The sequence below is a fragment of the Fusarium graminearum genome, chromosome 2 (assembly GCF_000240135.3).
Source record: "Fusarium graminearum PH-1 chromosome 2, whole genome shotgun sequence".
NCBI lineage: Eukaryota > Fungi > Ascomycota > Sordariomycetes > Hypocreales > Nectriaceae > Fusarium > Fusarium graminearum.
In genome coordinates, this window is record NC_026475.1 from 808185 (window position 1) to 833768 (window position 25584).

Genomic DNA, 25584 nt, shown 5'->3' on the forward strand with positions numbered 1-25584 from the left:
TGCACGCATAGTCTGACAACTGAGTAATCATTTTGGTCCTTCAACCCTGGTAGCCCCACGTCATCATGACGGACCGTTATCGCAGCTACCCGTCCTCTGGACGAGCGGCTACGTTCGCGAATCATGCGAGGACTTCCTTGCCGTCAAGCATTGGTTATACTTCTCTGTATGCTGGCGATATGCATGTCATGCCGACTTCTACCCGTCAACAACAACCTGTCCCAACAACGACAACGCCACGGGGATATGTTACAACTACTTCTACAACACCGACTCCCAACACTACGACTCGCACGTACGCCGTTACCCAGGATCCTCGATCACACAGACCAACTACCAGAGATGTCACTAGAACGCAGAGGTCCTCCACTCTAGATTCCACGAGTCGACCACCGGTTATTGTAATGACCACCCAAAAGGACCGTGCTAACGGTACCAGTTCTCATTCTTCCAACGCCCGTCCTGGAAGTCCCATGCGGGACGAGTATCGGTCGAGCGATGGGCAGTTCTATACACAGCCTGCCTCATCTATACGTTCACGCAGCACAGCCCGCTCATATGCCGACCAGTCAGGCAGCGACAGCTATGGTCGCAGTAGCAGGGACCGCAGCAACAGTTTAGTACGCGACGATCCGTACCGCAACAGCCGTCACTCTGGTGTCTACCAGAGCAACCCACGCCAAAGCTCCAGCAACGTCGATTATGGAGACGATGGATACCAGTATACCAATGCTGGTGAACTGGTTCGCTATGATCTTGATCAATCAGCTCCAACAAGAACTCGAAGACGTGAAAGTCTCGACCGCGGATACTACCGTCCCAATATCAATTACAACGCGGACCAGCGAACGTTCAACGTCGATACAAGTCCCGACTTGAGTCGTAACTACATAACTACAAGCACAAGCAGCCCCTCGAATAGCCGTCAATACGATAACCGAGGAGGCCCTCCACCCAGCACTCGAGGCTTTGATAAGATTCGAGGGTATGACAGCCCACGAGATTTTGCACCGATGCCTTCCAAGACACCGGAGCCCGTATCGACAAAACAGGATATCCCTCTTGTTGCCACTACCGAGACGACGAGGCGACCTCGGCCGGTGTCTTTGTATCAGGAAGGGCCGCCCCGTTCTTCGCACCATGATGACTACTACCGCAGCCGAGACGACGAAAGGAAAATGCGAGAGTTTCGTGAACAGCCTGAGCTCGAGCGTTCCTATGAACCCGAGCGTGCATACGAGACTCCGTATTTTCATGATGACCGGGTTACTTCTCGTGGGTTTGGCATTCGAACTGATCTGGTTGATGATGATGAACGCCGTGAACGCCGCCAAGAGCCCAAGAAACGCTCTGATGAAGATTTGCCGCGTGAAACTGAGTATGAGCGCGATGATCGTCGCCGAAGTTGGATTGACTCGAAAGAGCCCCGTCGTGACAGACGTGAGAGTAAGAAGGGTAGCGACGATGATGAAAAGGAGCGCACTCGATTCCGCGATAAGGTGGCTACTGGCCTGGGTATCGCTGCGACTGCTGTAGGTCTTGTCCCTGCTATCAAAGACGACGATAAGCGTGAAAAGGAGGTCAGCAGACGCAAGGGATCTGACGACGAACGTGAGCGTGAACGAGATCGTGACAGGCGGCGAGAATCCATGAAGGGCGAACGGCCGCGCAACCTAGAACGCGATCGATCGCGACAGCGAGATCAATCACGACAACGAGACCAGGAACGTGGCTCCAGGGACACAAGCCGCCGACCTGGAGACTCTCGCAAGAGTGGAGAGGCAGTGGTTTCGTCTTCTGACTCGGATGAAGGCAAGAAATCGACTCGAAGACGTCGCGATTCAAATGCTTTCAACCCTAACGACACTTCTGATCTAAGACAACTCAAGGATCAACTTGCGGCCTTGAACACTACCGACAAGGAGAAAGAAAAGGAAACGTCCATCATCGCTGAGACCACCTCACGCTCCTCATCACCCTCAAAAGACTCTAAAACTGTGGTCGAGTCTCGGCCATCCAGAGAACACCGTTCCTCGCCCGACTCAAAACCCTCCAGTCCCCCTGGAGAGGAAGTTCGTGGTCGTGAACTGCAACAGACGTCTTTGGACGATAAACAAGTCCGCGTAGTATCACCTCCTCGTGACAAGAAAGACGAGAAGCCTCTCAAGGGTATCTTGAAACAGCCCAAGGTCAGCTTCCCCGAGGAGCCAAACCCTGTCCGTGAGGGCGTTGCACCTCACAAAGAAGATAAGAAGGCCAGAGAAGCACCTGCAGGTGCGAAATGGACTAAGATCAGCCGCAAGGTTGTTAATCCCGAGGCCTTGACTATTGGCAAGGAGAGGTTTGAGGTCAGAGACGATTTCGTTATTGTGCTACGAGTTCTTAGCAAAGAGGAAATCCAGGCGTATGCCTCAGCGACACAGGTTTTACGGGGTAAGTCCAGAGCTTAGATTCATATATCTATTGGAACATAAACTAATCGCGCACACAGAGAGACGACGCCGCGATGAAGATGGTGGTGACACGGATCGTGACCGTGATAGAGACGACGACGAGAGAAAAAGGCATCATCGCCATCGCCGTCATCGCGAAGATGACTCGTCAGACTACGAAGACAAGGACCGTGATCGTGAAAGGCGCAGGCGTCACCGAGACGAGGAAGAGTATGACACCAAGTCAAGAGACTCTGACCATCACCATCACCACCGCAGCCACCGGGACCGCGAGCCTGCTCTTGAAGCTTAATTCAACAAGCAAGCACACAAAGATCTGTACCACCACCAATGACTGGTTTCTTAAAATTCTGGAGCGTTACATCGAATGCTTTCAATGGAAGGACTTCACTGTCGGATTTATATCAAATGTTAACATATATCATAAGCATGAACTGAGCGGTTTAGCGAGACATTCAGGATACTCAAAAATAAACAAAATAAAGATTCGGCTCGAATATACATGTGGCACTGGCTTCTTCAATCTGCATTAACTAACAACGGCACGCATTGTGTGAATGTCTCGGCCTTGGCGTGGAAAGATTTTAACTCGGACTCGGCCAAGAGGATCTTGACAGACGGCCCGGTGGTATGTTTGAGTTCGAAGTTTAAAGAAAAGGGCTAGTCAAGAGATTAACACGTCACGATTTGGGTAGCAAGAGTTGGATGTCAGGTGCCCATGGTGGCAAACTGTTGACGAGATGGAGCTAAGATGTGATGAAAGGTCAAGACGAGCCGAGACTGTGTAAAGGCCGAACTTTTTGGTCAGTAATACACTAACTAGTAAATAAGTTCCAACTCTGTTGAGGAAGCTCGTAGGGCTATCTATGTTTACGTCTATTTTTCGTTAGTGCCAAGCCTGAGAAGGAGGTGTGAGATTGGCTTAGATTGTCGTGGACAACCTATTTGACTACTGACAAGCACAGCCAAGTGACACATGAAGTATGTGAATCGATATAGCATTCTTTAGGACGACTCCTAGCTCGAGTAGAACTTCATGGACTGCCACACCTACACGAACAAGATCTTTGCAGAGGTTGCCAGTTGTCTCGATCACGAGACCTGGAAGACGCAGCCATTCTGGGTCTCGGTCTTGGTACCTATGCCAGTGCCCGCAGTAGCAGGATCAAAGAGGCAATCTAGACCTGGTACGAAAGGCTCACCCGCCCATCTCATGCTGGTTCCCGTAATTTCCATTCCTTTCGCCATCCAAGCAACGCTTGCCCAGTACATAGAAGCGATCGCTCCTCTAACTTTCTCGACATGTCGTACAACACCTCAGTCTGGACTCAAGGCCGGTACCCGTGGATTGTCTGATAATATCACCAAGGCCTGTCTGTTGCTGGCGCCTCTGCGCTGGAGGAAGCGGGCACACGGATGTGGTTGATATTATGCGCCAGTATCCTGATATCGTTAGCATCACGGGTAGAAGCAGCCAAAAATGAAACGAGCTCTCTGGACGTGTCTAGGCCTCCCCATCCTTTTTCACTCATCTGAACTTCCCGTTGACTCCTCACAGGAAGCCATCATACAGTGCACCAGAGAAGTATAAAAGTATAAAAATGGGATATTAGCTCTGAAGCCACTATCCACAGCTTAAGCTGTTTCGCGCCTACCATGACTGGTTGGACGTAGGAAGAGATGGTACTGGGATGAAGGATTCCCGGGACAGCATCATCTCTTGTGACTTTCGTTCTGGAGTTGAATTTATTCGATTGAAGAGACCAACGGTTAGTAGAGCGGGTTCTTCTGCATCATATTGTGTCCGATGCTGAATCAATGTGAGACCAATAGCCGGCGACTAGTCGCTGTGATCAGGAATGTAGACGTTTCAAGTGTCCAAGTCCGGCTATAGTGATAGGTGATCAGGACGTGTTTAAAGTCAAAAAAGACTCGCAGCAAAAGCTGCTATGTGCCACAATCTCCGTATTATGCTACCAGTCGCGACGTTCCAGGCTGGCACTACACTAAACAAACCATTAGAAACTATTTGTCAACCCATCACCAAGAATAGTAACCCAAGTTAGCAGCCGCGTCTGAGAAGGAGTGACGCCCAACCGCCGATCTCTGGCTTGATTGTGGCGGCGACCGAGAGGATAGAGACACGTCCGGAAATCCACACCATCAAACATAATTTAGTTTTTGACAACAAGGCAGCCCACCAGCAAATTGCGTCTTTTCTCTATCTGCCGTTGTCCAGCTGTGTTGCTGCGTGATTTACATAACTAGGTCCAATGAATGACTCCAGCAAACCCATAGCTATACTGTAAGTGATAGCAGTTATGTATATCACTCTCAAGATGTCTCACTCTTGAGAGAGGGGCCGCGGACATGTTCCGCAGCAACTACGTTTACTTCATTTGGCAATAACAGTCCTCTTTACTTTTTCCTCTTACCACCGGAGACAGTGACCTCAAGACTTGCTACATTTTCAAGGTAAATGTTGCGCCTGCTTTCTCAGTGAGCAGCAGCCGCGTGGGGGGACCGGCAGCATAAGCATAGGAACAGGGGTTGCTGTACGGATAAGACGTTGGCAAGACCTTGAATCACTGGTGCTCGTGTTACAACGCGATTGTTATAACGCGAAATGTGGTTCCGTGTCAGGATGGCAAAAAGCGTCCGAGCCGATACAGCAACTGGTGAAGGATTCTGCTTGCGTGCTGGCGAATACTTCGTGGAGACATAGTCTGGTTTAGTTATGTATAGACTACCTGCATATCAACGAATCTGTCTTGTTTTTCTAGACGCCAACAGGTCTCCAAGGTAGTCCTGACTGTAATATGGCCTAGAACTGTTGATTGACAAAAGACATGCACACCCTGTCAGCTTTGGGTCGATTGCTGCAAATGAGTGATCCTGCATCATTATTCGCATGAACTGCACGATCAGGTTAAGCCAGCACTTGCCTAGCATCGCGTAGAGTCTTCAGCAGCACACGTCAACCGAAGTACAAGCGACTTACTGGGAGCGGTGATTGTGTAACTGAGTGCTTTTCTTATTGCTTGGCAATACACATCAGCCATGACACTCTCACTGAGTGACCATACCTGGCGTATTGCTTAGTGAGAATGCATGGTGCTATATTCAAAAAGTAAGATAGACAGAAGTCACAATGCGAGTCCATAGAGCGAGGCTGGCACCGTTGGTGTGAATAATGTGCAGAGTATCATCAGCAACATGAAGAACTTGGAAACCTCATTTCACCTCCCTCACCCATCCTGCAATATCGAGCAAATAAGGACTGCTGGATGATTACGTACCTCATCATCGAACCAACATAAGACTGGGCAAAAGTGCCTAAACCGAGGCGAACAGATCATGCTCCGTGTTCTCTGACGGGTATCAATCACAGCACGGGCAATTTGCTTTTTTAAGCGCTTGTGGGCCCTTTGGCAATACCGGCAGTTAAACTGATGAATAGGAAGCGAGCCTACAAGATAAGCTGGAGCATCAACTCGGCTGCATAGTCAAGACAGTTCAGAGATTTGTCGTAAAAGCTCGGAGGCTCAGTCAATCTGCCTGCAGCACTTCTATCGTGAACCACCGTGGAAGCGGAACCCCCTTGCCGGTCATATCGTCCCAATTAGTCTTTTGAATACGGGCCCCCCCTGGTCCGGGGAATGGCGGCCGCACCCCTTCTTCGCATCCTGGCTGTGCCTGGAAATGGCGGACCCCCGTCCAACCGGGAACACAGAGCGTCCCACAACAGCTGGTACGTAAGTTGCTCAACTTGAGAGTGGGCTCGCATCCCTGACCGACATTCCAGTGGTGGGCCGAAGGATGTTGCTGCAGTTAGAGAGATTGAAGGCACAGAGACTCGTCAGATAAAGTCGTCAGGGTGCGACGCGGTACGAGTGTTGTTGGCCTGTTCGTATGTAATAGGAAATTATGGAAAGAGAAAGGATAAATGCGACTGTCGGTTCGTCTGAGGCGTGCGACGAGCGTTTGACTGCTAAAGTAGATGCATTGGTCAGGGGATGAACATAACATCATGCTTTCCATAATGTACCGAATAGTCATCACTTCATCCTGTCGCTACATTCGCGCAGTTTATCCATGATATTTCAGATTCTGGCTGACAACTTTCGAGAGGTTGTACTAGGATGAGGTTTAAGCCTTGAACCCAGGTCGATCTCCAACGGTAGGGCTGCGAGGATGGATCTAAACATCGTCAAGAGATTGATGGGTCAGGTTGCGGTAACAACTAAGTACAGCACAGCGTGCCCATGACCGTATGTACATCTCCATGGATGGTAGTGCCGGGCAGGGTCTGTGACAGCCTTGTGCATGTTTGACAGCGGTCATGCCCAGGGCCATCCAGCTAAAGCCCACGACGGACGAAGGTGAAGAGATCGTGGATCTTTAGATGGCCCTGACAAGATCTTACTGATGATAGAGACGGGCAGGAGCCAGGATTTTCAAGCTATACTCTACCGCAGAGGATATGCGCATGCGAGGAGAGTGCAGCTTTACTGCTAGTAGGTTACCAATTATCAAAATGCATGATGAGGCTCCAGTTCTGAGATGAGCTCGGCATCAGGTGAACGTGTGTTTGAGTGCAATGCGATATCATATGCTTCGGCTGTGCCTCGGAGGGCAGTGGGGATACAACTTCCGTGGCAGTGATTGTAGATGCGCTGTTTGTTGAATTCTCATTAACGATATGCCGTGACATGAGAACCCGCATGTTACTCCTGATAGCATCTATGTATGTACTGTTGGACTAACAACACCACATGAGATATGGGGCCCGTCACAAATCAGCACATTGCAACATCGAGAATGAAGCAGCGACTGCCACTAGAGCAAAGTGAGAAGGTCCCAAGGCCCACAGACAGACTCGACATCGAACCTGTACAGTAACACGACCGAGGCAGTGAGGTTGGTGACAGCGAGTTGTCAGCCGTGCATGAGATGGGAAATGAGATGTTGACAAGTTTGGCGTTTGGGCAACCAGGCGGCATCCTAAAATTAACTGGCCTGAGTTAGTTTAGGAGATAGCTTCTGCGGATCAAGGACTTTGCACACACCACCACTCCAGAAGTCCCTCTAGTCCCCTTAGGCCTTACACCACTCCCCACCTGCACTGCATAAGCATCGGGACGCTTAGTGGCATGCACACACAAATGTACAGTACTATGTACCGTAGGGTATATGAAGCTGTGCGTTCAGGCGTTGACAAGTTTGATATGCGAGGATAAACTAAGGTTGGATGGAAAGGAAGTAAAGTACCTCGCCAGGTCTTTAGGCGAATCAGTCGCGGTCGTATCTCTGGTACGTACTGTCATATTCGGGTATTCTACGATCGCAATATAGTCGAGGAGAGGGCGAGGATCAATAATCATTGAGGCGTCAAAGGTCGGTTCCAAGAGACAAGGCTGACCTAACGCAGTCAATTTAGTTAATCACTGTGATGACGATGATGTTGTTGACATTAAGGAAAAACCTTGATGTTTGAGTCAGGAACAAGGCGCGGGAGGCTGTCCAAGTGCGGCACATGCTCAAGCCACTACTTTGACCGGAGTGGGGGGTCCTTCCCTGTAATTAAGCCGTTGTCAGCGTGTGAAGCCACCAGCCCAACGCCAGCAGGCGAGCAACGAGCCATTAAACTCACTTGAGATTTGGCAGGCAGCTAGTTCTAGTCTAAGGAAGGCGGCATCCTTCGTCGTTTGGAGAAGATTTCGCCAATGCTTCGCTCCTGTCGCTGTCCTCTCACTCGACAAGTCGAACGCTACTAGTTGCGCGGGCGAGGCAAGTACTCTGTACCAATGAGGTACCTGACATGTACCTGCCTAAGGTAGAAAGAGAAAACTCACCGCCGCCGTCGCTGTCACCGTAGGCTGTCGTCACTCTCTTATGGTAGATCCAGCAACAGTTGCACGGACTTCGTACATGCCGTGCTCGCATCACCTCCATGCAGTGCCTCTGTATCTCGCGGTGAGTCCAGTGCAATGCAACACATGCCATTGCGAGAGCAAACACAGCATGTCCATGAATAAAGAAAGGTAAGTAAACTGGGCATTTTTGTGTTGCTGGAAAATGCTATCCTGACAAGAGGTGGGTCTGCCATAATAGAGGCGCCCCTCCTAAGATTAGAAAGATCCCCTTACCAGACCAGAATAGGTAGCCATTGTGACGGTTCCGTAACTTATTCACCTAATTCATAATGGTTAGCCATTGGGTGGGTATTGGTGCATTTGTTGTGGTGTTGGTGGCCCTTTGGCTATCTCGTAACGTCGCTTAACTATCTGGTTTCGTCTTTGAACAATTTTTCCGTCAATATCCTTCGTTCTGTGCGAGCAGTGACAGTAGCAGTCAAGTTGATCCCTCCATCCCGGGTATTGTGATTGTCTCTTGCTTTGTTGTCGATCGCTACCTTCCTAACTACCTACCTAATTTTTGATCTGATAAGTCGGTCCCCTTGGTACTTTAGTGGCACTTGGAAGCCAGTCTTTAAGCTACATACCACATGTGCGTCTTCCCTGCTGGGCTGGTCAAACTGTCATGGGTTATCCATTGCCGTGGGCTCTGGCAAGGGGCTTTCCTTGAGTTCCCCTCCCCTCCCCCCCCCCAACTCCACATCCCCGAGTTGACGGACCACCCGTCGCTACCCTTGTCTCCCGCTCCCAGCATCCAGGTCAAAATATGCCAGGTTTGGCAACGACGGTGTCTTAAAGTTGACCGTTGGCCGTTGAACCTTAACCCCTGAAACTGAAGTTCCCTGTCAAGATGAGAGACCTAGTCAGTCAATTATCAGAAACCCTTTGTATTTGAGAACTATCCGTAATAGCAAAAAATGTAATCAATTGCTTTCAGTCTGTTCACACATTTTCCTACCGTCAGTCAGGACATTTGGACATTTGTAACATGGGGTTTCAAGGTTGAAAAGTGTAAATCACTAAGATTTATAATACAACCATAGTGGAATTGAGGTTTGAACAATATTTGTACCATGTGTACCTGAGCGACGTCCACATCAATATTCCAGTGCTCGCAAACCAACATTTCATACCATCTTACTAGCATCAATAAATATCTACACCACACTACCCTACACGGTCTTGTTGACAATAAATATTGCTCATGTTACTTGTCTGATTGTCAAGTCCCTAGCGCGAGTTTTACACCTACCCTATGTTGAAATATTGAAAACCCTGCCTTGCCCTTCCATGGCACCCTTACACCTATCCCGGGACGTGGCTTGTCAGCTGCACGTACTCCCGCATATTCCTTGGTGTAAAGAAAAAACCGGGACTCGCCATGAGCCCTCACCACCAAAAAAAGGGTTCATCTTTTCTTTGAACCCCTAGCAGCGGTGGCATTGCCCTAGGAGAAAAAGGTGTCAGCTAGGCTACCCTGGTCCTCCAAAGAATGTTCAGAGAAGCCCTCTAGAAGGAGAAACCAAGCATGATAACAAGGGACAGGCTCAAGAGCAGCTGATGCATCCCAAGCTTATAGTATGGGCCGAAGGACGATCACCAGCACCCCCTACCATACTTTTGACAATTATCTCATCAAGATCTGGGCGGGATCCAAGGCTGGCTTGAGATGTCAGTCAGCCTGCCTTGACCGCTCAAAAGGAGAAGCAACGAGCGCCACATACGCAACGACTAAAATTTTATTCTTCGTATGTCTTGAACTAACAAGTGAAAACACTAACTACTGGCTCTCAAGTCTCAGCCGCATCTTGATTTTTTTACCCTCCCAAAAAATCCACACAACCTGCTTCTGTTGACATGCTGAGCTTGTATGTACTCCGTAATGCACGTAGTTCATTTGCCTACTATCCAGACAAAACGCTTGACCCTGCATCACACTGCTACACACTATGTCGCAACGTTCCTTACCGTGCTTTCCATATGGGCTGTCGACTTCCGTAGCTGTGTGACAATATATAGATCATCGATATGCACCACCCTGCAAAGCCCTGCTACATAAGCATGCGCGGCACTCTGGGCCCCTGCCCTCGAACCATCATCTGCCGCAAAAGGCTTGTGCTTCCCAGGCATCGGGTTGAACTGGTACATAGTAGATCTATAATCATCCAATCCCGCATTGTAATACAGTGCAATAATCCGGTATCAATCACTAGAAAGGGACGACTGCAGATAAGAAGTCCAGAAAACAATGCTGATTGTGCGCCCCTGGGATGCCGGACAAACCGGCTGCAGGTATCAGGTTCATCCGTCAGTCCATGTGTAGGGAGAAAGGAGTGATGTAAACTACCTACCTACCTAACTACTGAGGTATCGCATATTCGGAGAGCACAAGTCGTAACAGACACTCAAAGGAGAAGGCTAAACTAGGTACGCAAACATTTCAAGGCCTTCCCTCTGATACAGTCCATGTCATGTCAGGGCGGCTGGTCCTCGTCGGTCCCTGCTTCACTTTATTTCCCGCATCGACCGGCTAGACTTAGCGCTGACCCAACATGTCTTTGACAGGCAACGGTCCCACCCAGGTACCGACCGACACCATCCGCAAAGCTCACGGCGTCTTGTTGTGCCAACGGTCCGCCAAGGCATGTTCATATACGGCACTAAAAGTGTCTGCTGGCCACCATCATAATCATAGCTCCCCCCTGCCTACACATGGCTCCCATCTGGTTTTTGTCTTGCCTTCAATCCCGGCTTGCGGCTTGCACAACCTCATCATCAGTGTTTGAGCTGGCTACTAAACTAAACTAAACTAAATTGCCCTCATCGAAGTGGATTTGGGTAACAATCTGCCACTTGCAATTCGCGTCATTACACCGTATACCTGCTCGGTTATGTGATTGCTGCCCAGTTACTCCGTAATTCCCCAGCAATTACAGAGTACTAGAAGCCGCTCCAGCGTCGCCGACCCAGCCAAGTCAGGGTTGTCGTATCTTCTTGGGTTGAGACCCTGCTACGTATCACCTTAGTAGTCTCAAGTACCTGGTATGACTAAAGCCACAGGGACGTTAATGCCCAGGGCTGGGGCAGTATATCTTGCATCGTCGCGCTACTTTGGCCTCTTGTTGTTGTTCTCTTAAACACTTTATCCCAGCTACAACGCTCTGGCCACCTTGGGCAGTTGACCGGACCAGATTTCTACAAGCGCGCCCACTTTCACACTTAGTACCTACCTACCAAGGTACTAAGCTGAAGGCATCGTCTGAACAGGTATGCGTGCACGCTATGCCCTCTGGTTGGGACATGTGAATGCACACAATTCATTGAAAATAAACATCAAGATGTACTCGAGCTAACCAGGAGAATATGCACAACAGCGACCAATCTACCTATTCACTACCGTCCTACGCAACCTGTCAACTCGAGCTCTCGGCACGGCGATTTTGGCTTTGATTTGATATCGAATTGCAGGGATCCGCGCTCTCGGGACCAGCACGTGGAAAGACGTTACCAACAACATACTTAGTTTGCCTGCGTATCACTTGCACAGAACTTTACAGCCTCTGTTTAGATCATCACAGCCACACAAAGCCATTCATTCATTCAGGTACGTGAAGCAACAACCGTTTGTTTTCCAGGCACTTTCCTTCCTGTTGCGGAAAAATTCAATTCGCGGTTTAACTTCCGTGTTTTTGGGCTGAGAGCCGGTTTTTTCTTCCACCCTCACGAAATTGGGACCCGCAGGGGACCGCTAGTGGCTACTGCACCTCCAAGGAGACCGCCAGCCATCCATGCCCTTTGCCTTGCTTGCATTTTTTATTTATTTAATTAAATAAATGTATGGAGAGCGCATACGAATTATTCATCTCATTACACTTCAGAGGACCTACATAGTACTGACCTGTCCTGCTACTAAAAGCATTAGACGACCGTCCTTTCTGTTCTCATCCTAGTTTACATTCTGAACCAGTCAACAACACTTTATTAGTGACATCCTTTTTTTTGACGCACACCATCTACTGTGAAGTAAGTCATTTCTTTGTCTCAAGCTCCTTGCAAATTTACACAGAACCCGAGAGCTGCATCCTAGCAGAAGGGTTCTGTTGGCGGGATATCTTCTGAACCACTGAGTGCTGCTGTCACAGGATCAAGAATCACGCCACTTTGATTCTATCCAACAACGAAGATCCTGGCAGAGTAGGCGCCGTGCGCTGTGTTGTGTTCACTAGCCTAGCTGCTAGACCACCTTTATGCTCGAGACAAGTTGCTAATTAACTTTAACGACAGATAGAAACCTCTGTTGACCTACTCCTCATGACCGCCAATATGTCTGCGAATCGCCAGGTTTCAGGCGGCTACAAACATGAGCCTGCTTTGCATCCCGTAAGTACAAGCTCTCATTTTTTACACCACCACTGTTAGCCATCTCCTGCGGGAAAGAATATCGGATCAAAGTGCTTGAGAAGCAATCATGGCACGGGCAATTCCTTCCAAGCGCAAGTAACAAATCGTTGCCAAACGCGTCGCGGCTACAAACGCGTTTGACAGACCCTGGTAACAGCCTCAAGTGAAGGCTGGACACTATCAGAAGATTCCGGGAATACCAGGCTTTTGACATACCCGTGCAATATACCTGTCGCAAGCTTGACCAGCTCAGGAGTCCCTAGGTGGACAAGGCAGGGTATATTCTGTTTCACCATGACCGGGGCTCGCCCGCCCGCAGGGAACAGGGGAGGGGTGGCCAGACTCGCCAGCTTTGACAGAGGGATTCATGTCGAACCCCCAAAAATTGGAGAGGAGAAGAGGCGGGACGTTGCAGCGCACTCTAATCGGTCTCTGGATATCAATCATATCGATGCTCAGCGGCATTGCATGCACCAGCCACACCGTTTTACGGGAACCACAAACGGCGATAAAACCACGACAAAGGCAATAAACCGATTGCGCAGATTCAACGACCTCATACAGCCGTTGAAAAGCATAAGGTTTTGGGTTTTCGGATACAACAGCAACGCCACCGAAGTCAAGCTCGACTCACATCCACCCAACGGATGCGAGGCTGGCGACGAACGTGCAAGTGTCAGGCTGCCAATGAATGCCCACTACACCACACAACCCAAATCTCGTCAACGCGCCGCGGCTACGCGGACCAGCAGCCGGTGGATGATGCCTGAGAAAGACGCCGAGAGGGACGCTTGACTCAGCTGAGGAACGTTTTATTCCTGTAAGGACATTATACGCGACCAAGGACATCAAAACGACAAAGCTTGGCAAACCCTGACCGCACTATTCCTGGTGGAATTGACTGTATGCGCGGCGCTGTTTTCCCGGTGGGGCGCTGGGCTGCAGATGCTGGCCTGCCCCTCTGATTCAGAGTTCCGGGCATGTCTCGTTAGAGAATACCGATGAGTTATCAAATGTCGACAGAGCCGACAGGAAGAACGGGATGCGACGCGACGGAGGGCTGGACACCGCCTCAGCTATGCTATGTGACACTTTCTCCCGAGCGTAATGGAAGTGGTGACGCATCGGGTGGACCTCGAGTGAGGGAGCCGACACAAGCAAGTAGCTTCTCTCCAAAGTAGGCAGGCTATGATGTCTACAGTCAAAGGATTCGGGGATTCTATCCATCTGGAAGGCGGCCAGTACGCGCGAGATCTCACGCGTCGACATGCGGTACACTGCAGGTACCTAGAGCCGGACGGGACTCTGTACACCATCGTTCACGCAGTCAGTGACCGTTGTGTGTCAGTCCAGTTAAAGCTCAAGTGCCCATTTTGGGGGCGGGCCAGCGCGAAGCCAGGGGACCTTACTTGGAGATGGGCCCATGAAAGACAACGGTTGAGAAGCGTTACCCACACCGCCTGTGGCCAAAATAGGATCACCAGGCAAAAGCCAATCCCGGCGTATTCCTGGCCCGTTGACTAGCCCCGGCTCTGGTGTCCCCCATTGGGCAGCTACTCCTTTCTGGGCGCCTTAGTGAGGCGACCATTGGCCACTTAATCAAACTCAGCCGACCCCTGTCACGTTTCTTCCATGCGTTGTCCTCCCCGGAGACATCTGCCTGGCCTGTCGACACACGCTACGCAGCAGTACCTAGACTTGCGGGTACAGAGGGCCAGGTTCGTTTCCTACCCTCACACTCACCCGCGACCTCAAGCCTGTTGGCTTGTCACCCCTCCGTCCCCTTTTTTTTTCTCTCTCATTGACGGATGTGTCGAGGTTTTTGACCGGGTGGGTGCATGGATGCAGTGTTCTTTTCTGGTTCTTGAAGGTGGCCTTGAGCTCCCACAAGCACACCACCCCACTTGCTCCGTCGGCCTTCCAAGTCTCTTGTTCTCTCACTCTTCAAGTTATTCACACCCCTCCACATTTGGCACTGCTGGCGGGTTCTGCTGTTGGGTTTGCAAGTAGCAGGAAAAGAGAGCACTTGTGTGTTTTCTACGGCGGAAGCTTGCCAACGCTCATCGACGACGTTCGACTATGTTGTCGTCCACCGCTCTTGTCTTCATCCCAAAGTAATTTATGCTCCTGGGATTTCTGCGACATGGGTACTGTCGCGGACTTGCGCACTTGCAGCACTCTCCTATTATCCATGTTCATTTACCACAAACCCCTCCCACTCTCTACAGCATTTCGCTCTAGTTGAACCCTGGCCTGGTCGCGCCCGCTCAACTGCCAGACAAGCCTCGTACTCCTGGTTCCCATCCGCTGGTTCGAGCACCTACCTGGTCTGCCATCCCGTCTACCAGCTCATTACCCATGGTCCAATTGTCCATTTTCTGTTATCCACTTGAAATCATACCTTGTTCTCATCCCCATACTGCAATCTTGGTTCAAATACCCGCTCCCCTGCCCCTTCGTTTCCCCCCCGTCACCCCCCCTCTAGCACACCCTTCCCTCGATCGATCTTGTCTTCTGGCGCTCCAAAGGCCTGCTCTCTTGTCATTGTTCCTAGCACACGAGCTTCTAAACTTCGAAACGGAGACGTTCTGGAGGCACCGACTACTGTCCTGCCTTGTCAACCATATCTGGCGAAGCGGTATAGCCACCCCCCTTGCTCCCTCCCCCCCCGTGTTTTTCGCTGTAGTCCGCGAGAACCGGGTCGCTTTATCATCATTACCACTCCGAGCCTAGCCCGCCTCACCCGTGCAATCCCAGTCTTCACCAGGGGACATCCACTTAAACCAGCTCCCCAGACCTGGGTACTGGCAAGGGGAAAATAAAACACCAACGCGTCCTTGACTTTATACTATTTTCTTTTCTTTGGCCGTGCCTGACAGCTTCATCTTTTTACACGTCACGTCCATGTCTGACTAATGGGTCTTCTCTCTATGCAGCATCATCCACAGCACCAGCAACAGGGTCATCCGCCTTCCCAACACCTACAACACTCGCGACCCCCGAGTGTAGTTCACCAGCAGCATCACGCGCAGCCTCATCCACCGCCGCAACAGCAACACCAAAGCGCGTACTCTTCGACGCATTCGCTCCCTCAAGGTTACCAAGCCAGTGGTCAAGCGCCTAGCAACCAGGACAACCTCAACTATTACAATCACCCAAGCCCTTACAGCACACCAGGTGCCACAAGCGGATACACATCCGCCGGTAAGTCTTGTTGCCCTTTCTCTGGCTTGCTTGAACTTTCAAACGCCAGACAGCACGTCGCGACTCCAATGCTAACATGACGATGTTAAGATACCTCAGACATGATGGCCGCAGCACAAATGCCGAGACCTCCTTACCCCCCAATGTCCTATCATACGCCTCAATCCAACTCTCCAGCTTCAGTCGCATCCCCCTCTCAACATGATCAGCACAGAAGCATCTATGGCCAACCACCATCGCAGCATATGCAACAGTCAATGTACTATCAGCCTCAGAACCAGTACCAAACCATGCCTCCTCAAGCTGCCGCATCGCCGTATGCGCAACATGCGCCCCACCCTCAACAGTCAATGACATCCCAACCCGCCATGATGATGTCTCAAACCGCACCTCAGAACCAGATGACCCAGCATGCTGCGCAGCATGCGCATGCGGGAATGACAGGCAGTCCTCGACCGAAGATTGAGCCTCAAGTGCCTCTCCAACTTCAGAAGCCACAGTCCTCCCCCATGCAACAAGCTCATCACCCTCAAAATGGCGGGCAACTGCAGAGCCCAGGAAACACCACACCTGGTGTCAACCCAAGCGCAGCCCCCGGGCCCATCCCTGCTACGACCCCTCTTGTGGTTCGACAGGATGGCAATGGTGTCCAGTGGATCGCTTTCGAGTATTCTAGAGACCGAGTTAAGATGGAGTACACCATTCGCTGCGACGTTGAGTCAGTCAACATTGACGAGCTGTCCCCCGAGTTCAAGCAGGAGAACTGTGTCTACCCCCGCGCATGTTGCCCCAAGGACCAGTATCGCGGCAACCGTCTGATGTACGAGACCGACTGCAACCGTGTTGGCTGGGCTTTGGCCGAGCTTAACATCCCCCTTCGAGGCAAGCGAGGCCTCATCCAGCGAGCCGTGGACAGCTGGCGTAACAGCAACCAGGACCCCCGACTTCGTAGTCGACGAGTCCGTCGCATGGCAAAGATGAACCAGCGAAAGCAGGTTCAAGCTTCTCCGCATCCCGGTGCGGCACACATGCCAGGCCCCAGCGGACCATCAGGGATGCCTGGTGGCCCTGGACCCATGGGACCCAGTCCCGCCTCCATGGGCAAGCCTGCCCTCGGTAGCATGGGTCAACCGATGCACCACCACCAACCAGGTGCTCACCCCGACGGATCAGGACAAGGTGGACAGGATGAAGTTGGTATGTTTCACCAGATGTGATTGAATTAACGAACACCCTCATGTCTGCGTTTGCAAAGCCTTTTGGTCTTTGCTTCCCACCCACCCCGAGTATTCGCTGCCCAACTTATCACACCGCACAGCCCTGCTTGACCAACGTTGTGTTGATTAATTGATACCAAACGCATCTTGTTTTCCTTATTACCGCACAAAAAATTATTGTTTTATGGCAATGGCTGTGCTCATCACGCCTTTTGCAATTTCTGTTACTTCGGTTTGCGATTCGATTTTTTGGGAACTGGATCTGTCTTCTCCTTTCTTTGCCTATCACTTGTCCAGGACGACGTAGGCAGTCGTCACTTATATTTATACAGCATGCCACAGTGGCTCTCGAGGGGTTATGAGGAACTCTCTGTTTTTTTGATTGACACAGTTCTGTACATTACCATAAAGTCGCGCCTGCACAGTTGCTGCTGCCACTGTTAGTTGTTTTATTTGCTGCTGGGTTTCCGCGACTCTTAGACGAGTTCAATCTGCCTCTTGGCTTTAAAAGTTGCATTTATCGTTTGCTTTGGTTGAATTACCCAAAAGCTTCATCTCTTCGCTGTCTCGCTTCGTTATCTAAAGCTAGACATGTCGAGTTTGGTCATCTTTTGCTCACCTTACCTCTCATCCGCCTCATCATAAGCACAACACGAAAGTATGTAAGAAGACAAGCTAACTCAGGCTGTTCATAGGCGATGGGAACTCGTACGAACACCATCACCACCAGGCTCCTACAGCCCAGAACCCTTCAAGTAACGACGATGTGAGACCAGCCCACGTATTTACAGGATATAACAATCAGCCCTATCCCACTAGTGCGCCAATGTCTCATATGGCTCCTCATTCTGGAGGCGCTGTCCCAGCTAAGCGCCACAGCCGAGCCAACGCTGATGAGCCTGACGATCTTTTCCCTGATATCCCGGAAGCCAAGAAGCGAAAGTTTATCCTTGTCGAAGATAATGTGCGTGGATCTCGCCTCCGTGTCAGGGTAACCCTCGAGGGGGTTGATACCAATGAGATCCCGGATAGCTTCCGCAAGGGTGCAAGTGTCTTCCCTCGCAGCTACTTCCCACGAGAGATGCAGAGTCCCCCTCCCAGCGCGACTGGATCGCGCTTCTTTGGTGATGACCAAGACGACGATGGCATCGAGGAAACTGAGGGCCGCGAGTCCAGCCGTCGTGGGGCTAACAGGAGTGGCAAGGAGATGGTCAAGGTTCCCATGGGTGAGTCCACCGGGGAAATTGCTATCCCCCGAATGAGGAAGTCCATCCGAGGCAGGGAAGTCCGCCTTAATGACTTGGGTTATCGCATGGCCTGGCTCCAAAGCCGAGTCTTTGCTGGCCGAACTGTCTTTTTGCAACGAGCATGTAAGTTGGCAGCCACTCTTCTTGATAACATTGATACTGACCATGGATAGTGGATTGTTACCGCAACAAAACCCGAGCTGCCATTGAGAGCGTTATGCAAGATGTTAAGACTGTTGCTCCTCACTATGAGACTCGCGCCGGCAAGAGGCGATGGAACGAACGTATGCGACGTGGAGAGAAGAAGGACGACGAGTAAACCCCATCGACTTTCTGTTTGATCTCGTGTCATCGACAAACAAGAAACCGAAACATTGCCCTTTTTGTTTTTGTTTAAACCGCACCACTTGCAGCATCGATATTAGAGATTGGTTCTCATTGCTTGTCTGATATTCAACGATACCATTCTGCGACCGGATCTAATTGGGTATACAATCTTCTTTTTATTACCCCAATCTTGGTCCTTTCCTGCCTCACTTGTAATGCTGTCGTTATTGCATACAAGTTTTCTTTTTCAGTGTACGCCAGTCAGTTTCTCAGAAGGGTTTATTTTTTGCACATCGAGTGCTCCGGCATGCAAAACACCCAGCGACTCCTGTATATTAATGTTGGAACGGGAGTGATGCGGGCTTCATGGAGTCAGAGACGTACATACCTTTTGCTTCCGATTTTAACATCGAAGTGGCAATTTATAAAAGCGGCCTCCCAGTAACAGCTGGTGCAGCCTGTGGATGGGGTAATCACATATGGGAGCGTCAAGGGTCGAAATAGGGAAGGGGCTTGTTTTTTTGGTATTTGGTCTAAAGCTACCGAGTGGCTATCTCTTGTCCTAATGCCATGTATTTATTGTTGATAGAAATCACTCGTATTATCATGCTTTCCTGGCCTAATGTCATGTTGTGTATGTTCTCTTGTTTGTCGATGAGTAGTAGGTATTCAGCACAACTATGTTTAGTTTGTATATGTTGTTCAAGTGAAGATGCACAGCACCTTAACAACATATTATGCACTTGGTAATATGTATCTTTACTGTACCTGAATATAACTAACAATAAGCTTTAAAAGAAGCTTTTTGATCTTTGTCGTAACGGATCTTGACAAGCCACCCCTGACAAGACGAGGTACAGAGTGGCGTTACCCTTGTGTTAGTAGATGTTCAGCCACAAAACTACCCATCCGTGCAGCTGAAAGAAGCAGAGGAATACCATTGGAATGCAGGCGGGTATTTTTAGTGCAGGGTTCATTCGAGACCTTGGCCTATGTCCTTTTCAGGAAAGTGTGCTCGTAGCTCATTAATTCATTGAATTACCGGTTGCAAGGCAGTCACGCAGTCTAGTCAAGGTTGCCCACGAGGCGTTAGGCTGTCTAGTACCTGTGCCGTATCTTCCTTTCACTCGCTTTCTCAGCCGCATGCTTGACGTCAAAAGTTCTCCTTCTCTCACAAACGTCAACATAGATAAATCGTGACCGTTCATCTCACAGTCCTGTTCCCTTTGATAGTGGATCATTGGCGGCCATTCATCGCGAAAACAATGACCCAAACTCCTTACCATGGTGGTGACCACCACCCGCCGCCCCTGTTTGTTGCTGAGCTTGACAGCCAGCCTGGACGTCCCAGTGATGCACCATCCCACCATGGACCTGACGGAACACCTATATTTGAGATGGCGAGCGAGCCAGTGCCTGCACAACAACCGCAGACTCAGACTCCTGGCGAGAACCACTCCAGTCCGCCCGATGAGTGGCCGGCACCTCTGAAGAGCCCAGGTATGCCCAATACCAAATCACAGGGAGGGACCAAGGACGAGCCAAGCAAGGATGCGTCTGCTACGTCTCAACCCGTCATGGCTAATCCCTGGGCATACTTTGGACCCGAGTCACCAGAGAACAAGTTCAAAGAACCGCAGGCCGAAGGCCGTCGTCCTTCCGCGCCTGTGTACAAACCTTATCCTGGCAATAGCGAAACATGTCCACCAGAGGTCCCTCAGAGCACACGTCCGTCTGCCAATGTTTCAACTCCCGATCTCACAAGTGGTAGCAACACCTTCTATCCTGCGCCGCTCAAGCTTGCCCATCGTCCTGCCAAACCGGCCTCTCCTCCAGCCTTTAAGCCCTATGCTCCCCCAGAGTCACAGGATACATCAGATCTACTGCCCAAGCCTTTGAACAGGCCTGACAGGACCAATACGCAGTCACCCACGACTCCGAGCTCATACCAGCCGTACAGACCACATTCACCTCAACATCCTGATCATGCTGCCCCGGCATTTGACCATCGCCCTGCCACTACGTCGCCTCTTCAGACTGCTCCTTTGGCGTCCCCTCCAGGCGTAGCACAGCAGCAACCGTTGGACCCAGCTCCTCACCACTTCCATTCAACAGCATCTCCAATCCAGCCTGTGAACCCTCCAGATAAAGAGCCCAACCTACCGTCACGGCCATCCAATAGTCTTCCCACGTCTCCTAAACCTCAGCCTGAGCCACAACCGCAGAAACAGTATGGGATCCCAAACGCCGCTCCGGCCAAGCCTGTACCATCGCCTGCGTCTGCACACCTTCCTTCTCCTATGACCCCTTCGTTCCAGCAGGCTTCAGTAGTTGCCCCCTCGCCAGCAACTCCTGCACCAAGTGCAGGTGTACCCTTCTCTCAACCACAATATGCTGCTCATGTCATTGTCCCTAGCTATTCACAGGCATCCACGCCTGGTGCTAGCACGTCTTCACCAGCAGTCTCAAACAATCCTGGATTGCCATTTGCTCAGCCGCAATACGCCGTTCCAGTCCAGACTCATGACTATGGGCCGTGCCAGTCATCTGTAACCGCTTCTACGACTGCTTCACCGGGAGTTTCCAGCCCAGCATACAGCTCGTCTCAATTGTCTCCAGCTCAACCCAACTATGGCGTTCCGCAGCCGATGTATGCACCGACTCCAGCCAGCTCAACGCCAGGCGGCATCAATTCCCCTTTGCCGCAGTCACCTGCTCCTTATCAACAAGCTGCCCATGCAGGTCCTGCGACCCATCAATTGCATACCCAACAGTTAAATACGCAATCATATGTGACCCCGAACCCAGCACAAATCCCACAATCACCGCCTCCTCCATATGCACCCCAAGACACGGGTCCTGGAGTTGGGGCAAACCCTCAAGCACCAAGCAATCATATGATGTACCAACCATCTCCTGTTGGCGCTTACTCCCCTCAACCTCAATATCCTACACAGCCATCTTACGCTCCGACGACAAGTCCTCCCTTACAGGGTCTCCAGCCTCCGGCACTTCCTCCACGGCCTTCGTCTTCACAAGGATTCGCACCATCATCCGGATTTGGTTCTGGTCCAACTGGCTACAACCCATCCAACTATCCGCCGCCACCTCAGACTTATTTCTCGCCCCCTCCCGCTTTGCCCCCACGTCCTGGTCTTGGAAAGTTGGCTGGCGGAGGAGGAAAGATATTTGGAAGCAGCTCCGCGGATAAGTGGCTGAGGAAGACAGGACAAGTGTTAGAAAGCACACTGGCACCGTATTTGCAAGGACAGTCAGGATCGTATCGACCAGGCTCACACGGTCCGCAAGGACAACAAGGACAACCGGTACAGCAAGCTCCTGGACCCAACCCACACCAAGCACAATATTTCCATGCACCGCACTTAGCACCTCAGTTCAGAGGTGCGCCAGAATCTGGACCACCACAACATGGGCCAGGCGCACCGGGATATTAGTGGGCGTCAAGTTGTGTTCTATCATCGTTCAACCCTTTGGCTCTTCATATGCGAAACCATCTCATGAGAAAGAATTTCGAGAGCCAGGTCTATATATATATACACATTTAGTTCTTTGATAGCACTTTTGAATCAATATTTGTACAGTTATTACCGAGTATTCACCATATTACTATTTTACTACGTCAACAATATATCTAAAGACAAGAGACGCCTTTTATTTCCGCCACGTGGTAGACCAGATATTTCCATAGAAAACACGCTTTGGTCTTGTTATTGGTGGCTCAATGGAAAGACGCAATACTTTTCCAACCATCATTGGCCCTTACCGCTTGACCTCAGATCTGTCCAACAACTCACCGCGAAATCCTCGCGCTTGGCATGTACAGCTGCGCTTTGAAGTTGACATCATCGTGAGTTGACAACTGGCATTACATCATGAGACAGGGAAGTGTTGTTCTCTTTAAAATGTGCTCACTTGACCTATTCTTCTGGCATGAAGAGAATCTAACGTTTGTACATATTCTTCTCCCTTTAGCCACCTGTCATCTGATGTCTTTGATCAGAAATTGACCCAAGCTTCATATGACGGTGAGGAGAGTGCCGGGTTCGAGACCTTCAAGACCCTTCAACCCACTACAATAACTAGCTGGAACTGGTTAGATACCTGCCGGGTCTTTCTAATCACTTGCCGAGTCAGGAAGAATTCCTTGGCGATGCTGGGCTCGTCAGGATATAGAGATAGACTCAGTTTACCGAGTACTGTAGTTTTGATCGCGCACAATAGTCCATGTTTCAAACCTCCAAATTATGTCATAGATGGCGGCAAGGTTAGTAGAAGTTACATAGCTGAAAATTGTCTATGTTAGGCTTTAAAGCCAACTAGGTGACACGGCTGCATGTGGTGTTGAGCTAGACGACCTAGCGGATATGAGTTTGGTCGCGGCCGCTCAGCGATGAATGCATTGTTCCTGCGCCCGTGAAGGGTTTCATGTCGTTGTCGTGTAGAGCCAAGACCAAGCATGGGTTCAAATTACAGTGCAGAGGAATTGACATCGAGAGAAGAACATGCTGCTACGAGTTGGAAATGTACAGCAAGACACATGGTTAGTGCTCTATAGAGCATTGATTGACGGACGCATGATGCTACTGTAGCTATTTTCAGCTCACAGACAACCATTTCTGCAAGCCATCACAGATCCTTGCATCTCGATGTGACATTTTTGCTGGCGTATCACCTGTCACCTGACAGATGACGGATGGGCGTAGAGCTGTCTACCAAGGGGCGGACGAGACTGGTTACACAACGTTGTTCGTTAATTGGCGGTTGAGACTCGTACTGCTGCAATCAGCCGAGCTTGTTGTAATGTCTGACCCGAAGCTAAGGGATTATTGGATGTGAGCTTTGTAAATGCAGTCATTGTGATTTGGCATATGTAGGTTATCAGCTCTTCTGACATCCTTGATGCCGGAAATCCTGGAAGTTTGAGTTGACAGCTAGATACGCACTATACAACATGTAGCGCTTTGTTAAGAAGGAAGCGTTAATTAAATGCTGGGGATATGAGAATCAAACAAGTCGGTGAGTGGTTTTTCTCTGTCTCTCTTCTTTTCCTTTTAGTCGATGAATGGAGCTGACATGGATACTGCAGAAGTCGGCTCCGAAGCTTAGCGGCGGACCTATATTCAGGGGAAGTACTCTGTAGAAGAAAATATGTCTTACGATATACCATGCCACATGCAGATGGAATGCCTCCGAGATTGGATCGTGTGCAAAGTAACATTTAGAGTTTATTCATTTGTGATCTGAGATATCGCGAAAGGTCGAATTCTTTTCCTGTTCTAGGTGTGTTCTCCATGCTCGGGTGCGCTAAGATCCAAATGGAGGATTCTATACAAGGGATCTGTGCCCGACTAGACTGAGCCGCTAGAAGGATTTTTAGTCTTCGACGGGGACGCCGTTCACCCTTGAACTCAATCAAATTTCTTGGTCCGACCACTTCGCTCCGAGGAGTTTGCTCATCTATTACAGTGAATAATAAGATTCACAACGCTGAGAAGCAAAGTGAAACGAATCTGTGAATAAACCATCAAGATTAACGCCCCGCTTACTTAGCAGCTGAGGTGTTATCTCCTCTTCTCTTACCGCCCAGTGACAACTATAGCTCACTTGCTCGCTTGCACCCCTCACCGGGGAGGCTGAGCCGGTGCTGTTCAATTCGTCGTTTTACCTAGGTATCAGGCTTTCAAGGCAGACAATTGAGGCCGGTTGTAATAAGCAAACAAACCTGAATACGCGGGCCAAGGAGATTGGGCAGTGTTGTGATCCCCGGTCAACACTATGGTCTGCAGTTGCAAGTTCCATGGAACAGTCAGTACTATGTGTTTATTCACCCGCTCACTTGTACGTCGTGTATATATATACTATGTATACTATGGTGAGATCCTTGTCCTAGCTGATTTACATCCACTTCTAGGGCGTTATGCGCGAGCCTGCTCAAACTGTCTGAGCTTTGCCGTGACTCAACAACCGGAAAACATTCTTTCAACCTCGGGATATCCGTAGTCATGGAAGCGGTAAATCTCGAGAGCTCATGGTGGTCTATGCAAAATTACAAACATGTCGGGCCGCGGAGTGATCGACAGATAATTGTGCCTAGGTCGTCATTACATGGAAGGGCGGACTTGACATCGATGGGCGGTAATAGGTCAAGGCTTGTGGTCACCGTCAATGAATTGGGTGGATGGATAGGCAGATGGATGGATGGATGTCGGGATAGTTGTATAGTACAGTACCTAAGCAGAGGCGATTGCAACAGGATTTAATAGTCAACTGAATCGAGACCAAGGTTAGTGTTTGTTGGGCAGCCGATTCTTTTCTCGCTTTAAGTACCTACAAGGGAAAGCTGTCTGTGATTAATAACGGAAAACGTCAGGACCGAGGTCATGCAAGCAACAAACTGCGAGGTAGGTGACTCGACTGATGCATTTGATCCATCATGAAACATCCATTCGAAGCTGTACCTGTACTTGAGTACTACCAATATTTGATCATGCACCCTACTTGACTTCTATCCTAAACTCTTGGCCCTGTTTGTAAATTCGTCTCACCTCCACTGTCTTGCCTGCCAGATTGTTGCCTCATCTCCACTTTAGGCCGCATTCAGATTTATTTCGGCTGCTCTCGATGGTAGGTGAGGCTGCGTAGGGATCTTTTGGGTAGGTGAAGCGCTGTCCGCTTGTCCTATAGGCGCCCAACACCCTGGAAGCGAACCGCTGAACGGCGGCTATCCCAGTGAAGAGCACTCAGCTAAGACAGTGGTTCTAGTGCGTGTCAGGTCCCGTTTACCTACTACCTGAGT

The 25584-nt window shown here is 50.2% G+C and overlaps 7 protein-coding genes across 7 annotated transcripts; 6 read left to right on the forward strand and 1 right to left on the reverse strand.

The window, feature by feature from the left end:
* Positions 1 to 404: 404 nt before the first annotated feature.
* Positions 405 to 2913, forward strand: FGSG_08735 (uncharacterized protein; the record flags this gene model as incomplete). The annotated part of the gene is made up of 2 exons (XM_011321691.1): positions 405 to 2433; positions 2492 to 2913. The coding sequence occupies 2 exons, from the start codon at positions 405 to 407 to the stop codon at positions 2743 to 2745; spliced, it is 2283 nt and encodes a 760-aa protein (XP_011319993.1). The 3' UTR covers positions 2746 to 2913.
* Positions 2914 to 3489: 576 nt separating this feature from the next.
* FGSG_13305 (uncharacterized protein) lies at positions 3490 to 3879 on the forward strand (the record flags this gene model as incomplete). Its single annotated transcript, XM_011321692.1, has 1 exon — positions 3490 to 3879. One exon carries the CDS (start codon positions 3490 to 3492, stop codon positions 3877 to 3879), a length of 390 nt encoding a protein of 129 aa, XP_011319994.1.
* A 7044-nt stretch (positions 3880 to 10923) lies between these two features.
* On the forward strand, positions 10924 to 13567 carry FGSG_08734 (uncharacterized protein; the record flags this gene model as incomplete). The annotated part of the gene is made up of 7 exons (XM_011321693.1): positions 10924 to 10953; positions 11401 to 11413; positions 11523 to 11638; positions 11929 to 11975; positions 12322 to 12394; positions 12656 to 12751; positions 12917 to 13567. The coding sequence occupies 7 exons, from the start codon at positions 10924 to 10926 to the stop codon at positions 13565 to 13567; spliced, it is 1026 nt and encodes a 341-aa protein (XP_011319995.1).
* A 2120-nt stretch (positions 13568 to 15687) lies between these two features.
* Positions 15688 to 17730, forward strand: FGSG_13306 (uncharacterized protein; the record flags this gene model as incomplete). Its single annotated transcript, XM_011321694.1, has 2 exons — positions 15688 to 15976; positions 16076 to 17730. The coding sequence occupies 2 exons, from the start codon at positions 15688 to 15690 to the stop codon at positions 17191 to 17193; spliced, it is 1407 nt and encodes a 468-aa protein (XP_011319996.1). The 3' UTR covers positions 17194 to 17730.
* A 289-nt stretch (positions 17731 to 18019) lies between these two features.
* Positions 18020 to 19349, forward strand: FGSG_13307 (uncharacterized protein; the record flags this gene model as incomplete). Its single annotated transcript, XM_011321695.1, has 2 exons — positions 18020 to 18563; positions 18614 to 19349. The coding sequence occupies 2 exons, from the start codon at positions 18020 to 18022 to the stop codon at positions 18757 to 18759; spliced, it is 690 nt and encodes a 229-aa protein (XP_011319997.1). The 3' UTR covers positions 18760 to 19349.
* Positions 19350 to 20032: 683 nt separating this feature from the next.
* On the forward strand, positions 20033 to 22222 carry FGSG_08732 (uncharacterized protein; the record flags this gene model as incomplete). The annotated part of the gene is made up of 1 exon (XM_011321696.1): positions 20033 to 22222. One exon carries the CDS (start codon positions 20033 to 20035, stop codon positions 22220 to 22222), a length of 2190 nt encoding a protein of 729 aa, XP_011319998.1.
* A 1784-nt stretch (positions 22223 to 24006) lies between these two features.
* Positions 24007 to 24587, reverse strand: FGSG_13308 (uncharacterized protein; the record flags this gene model as incomplete). Its single annotated transcript, XM_011321697.1, has 3 exons — positions 24007 to 24245; positions 24335 to 24432; positions 24511 to 24587. The coding sequence occupies 3 exons, from the start codon at positions 24585 to 24587 to the stop codon at positions 24007 to 24009; spliced, it is 414 nt and encodes a 137-aa protein (XP_011319999.1).
* Positions 24588 to 25584: the final 997 nt, after the last annotated feature.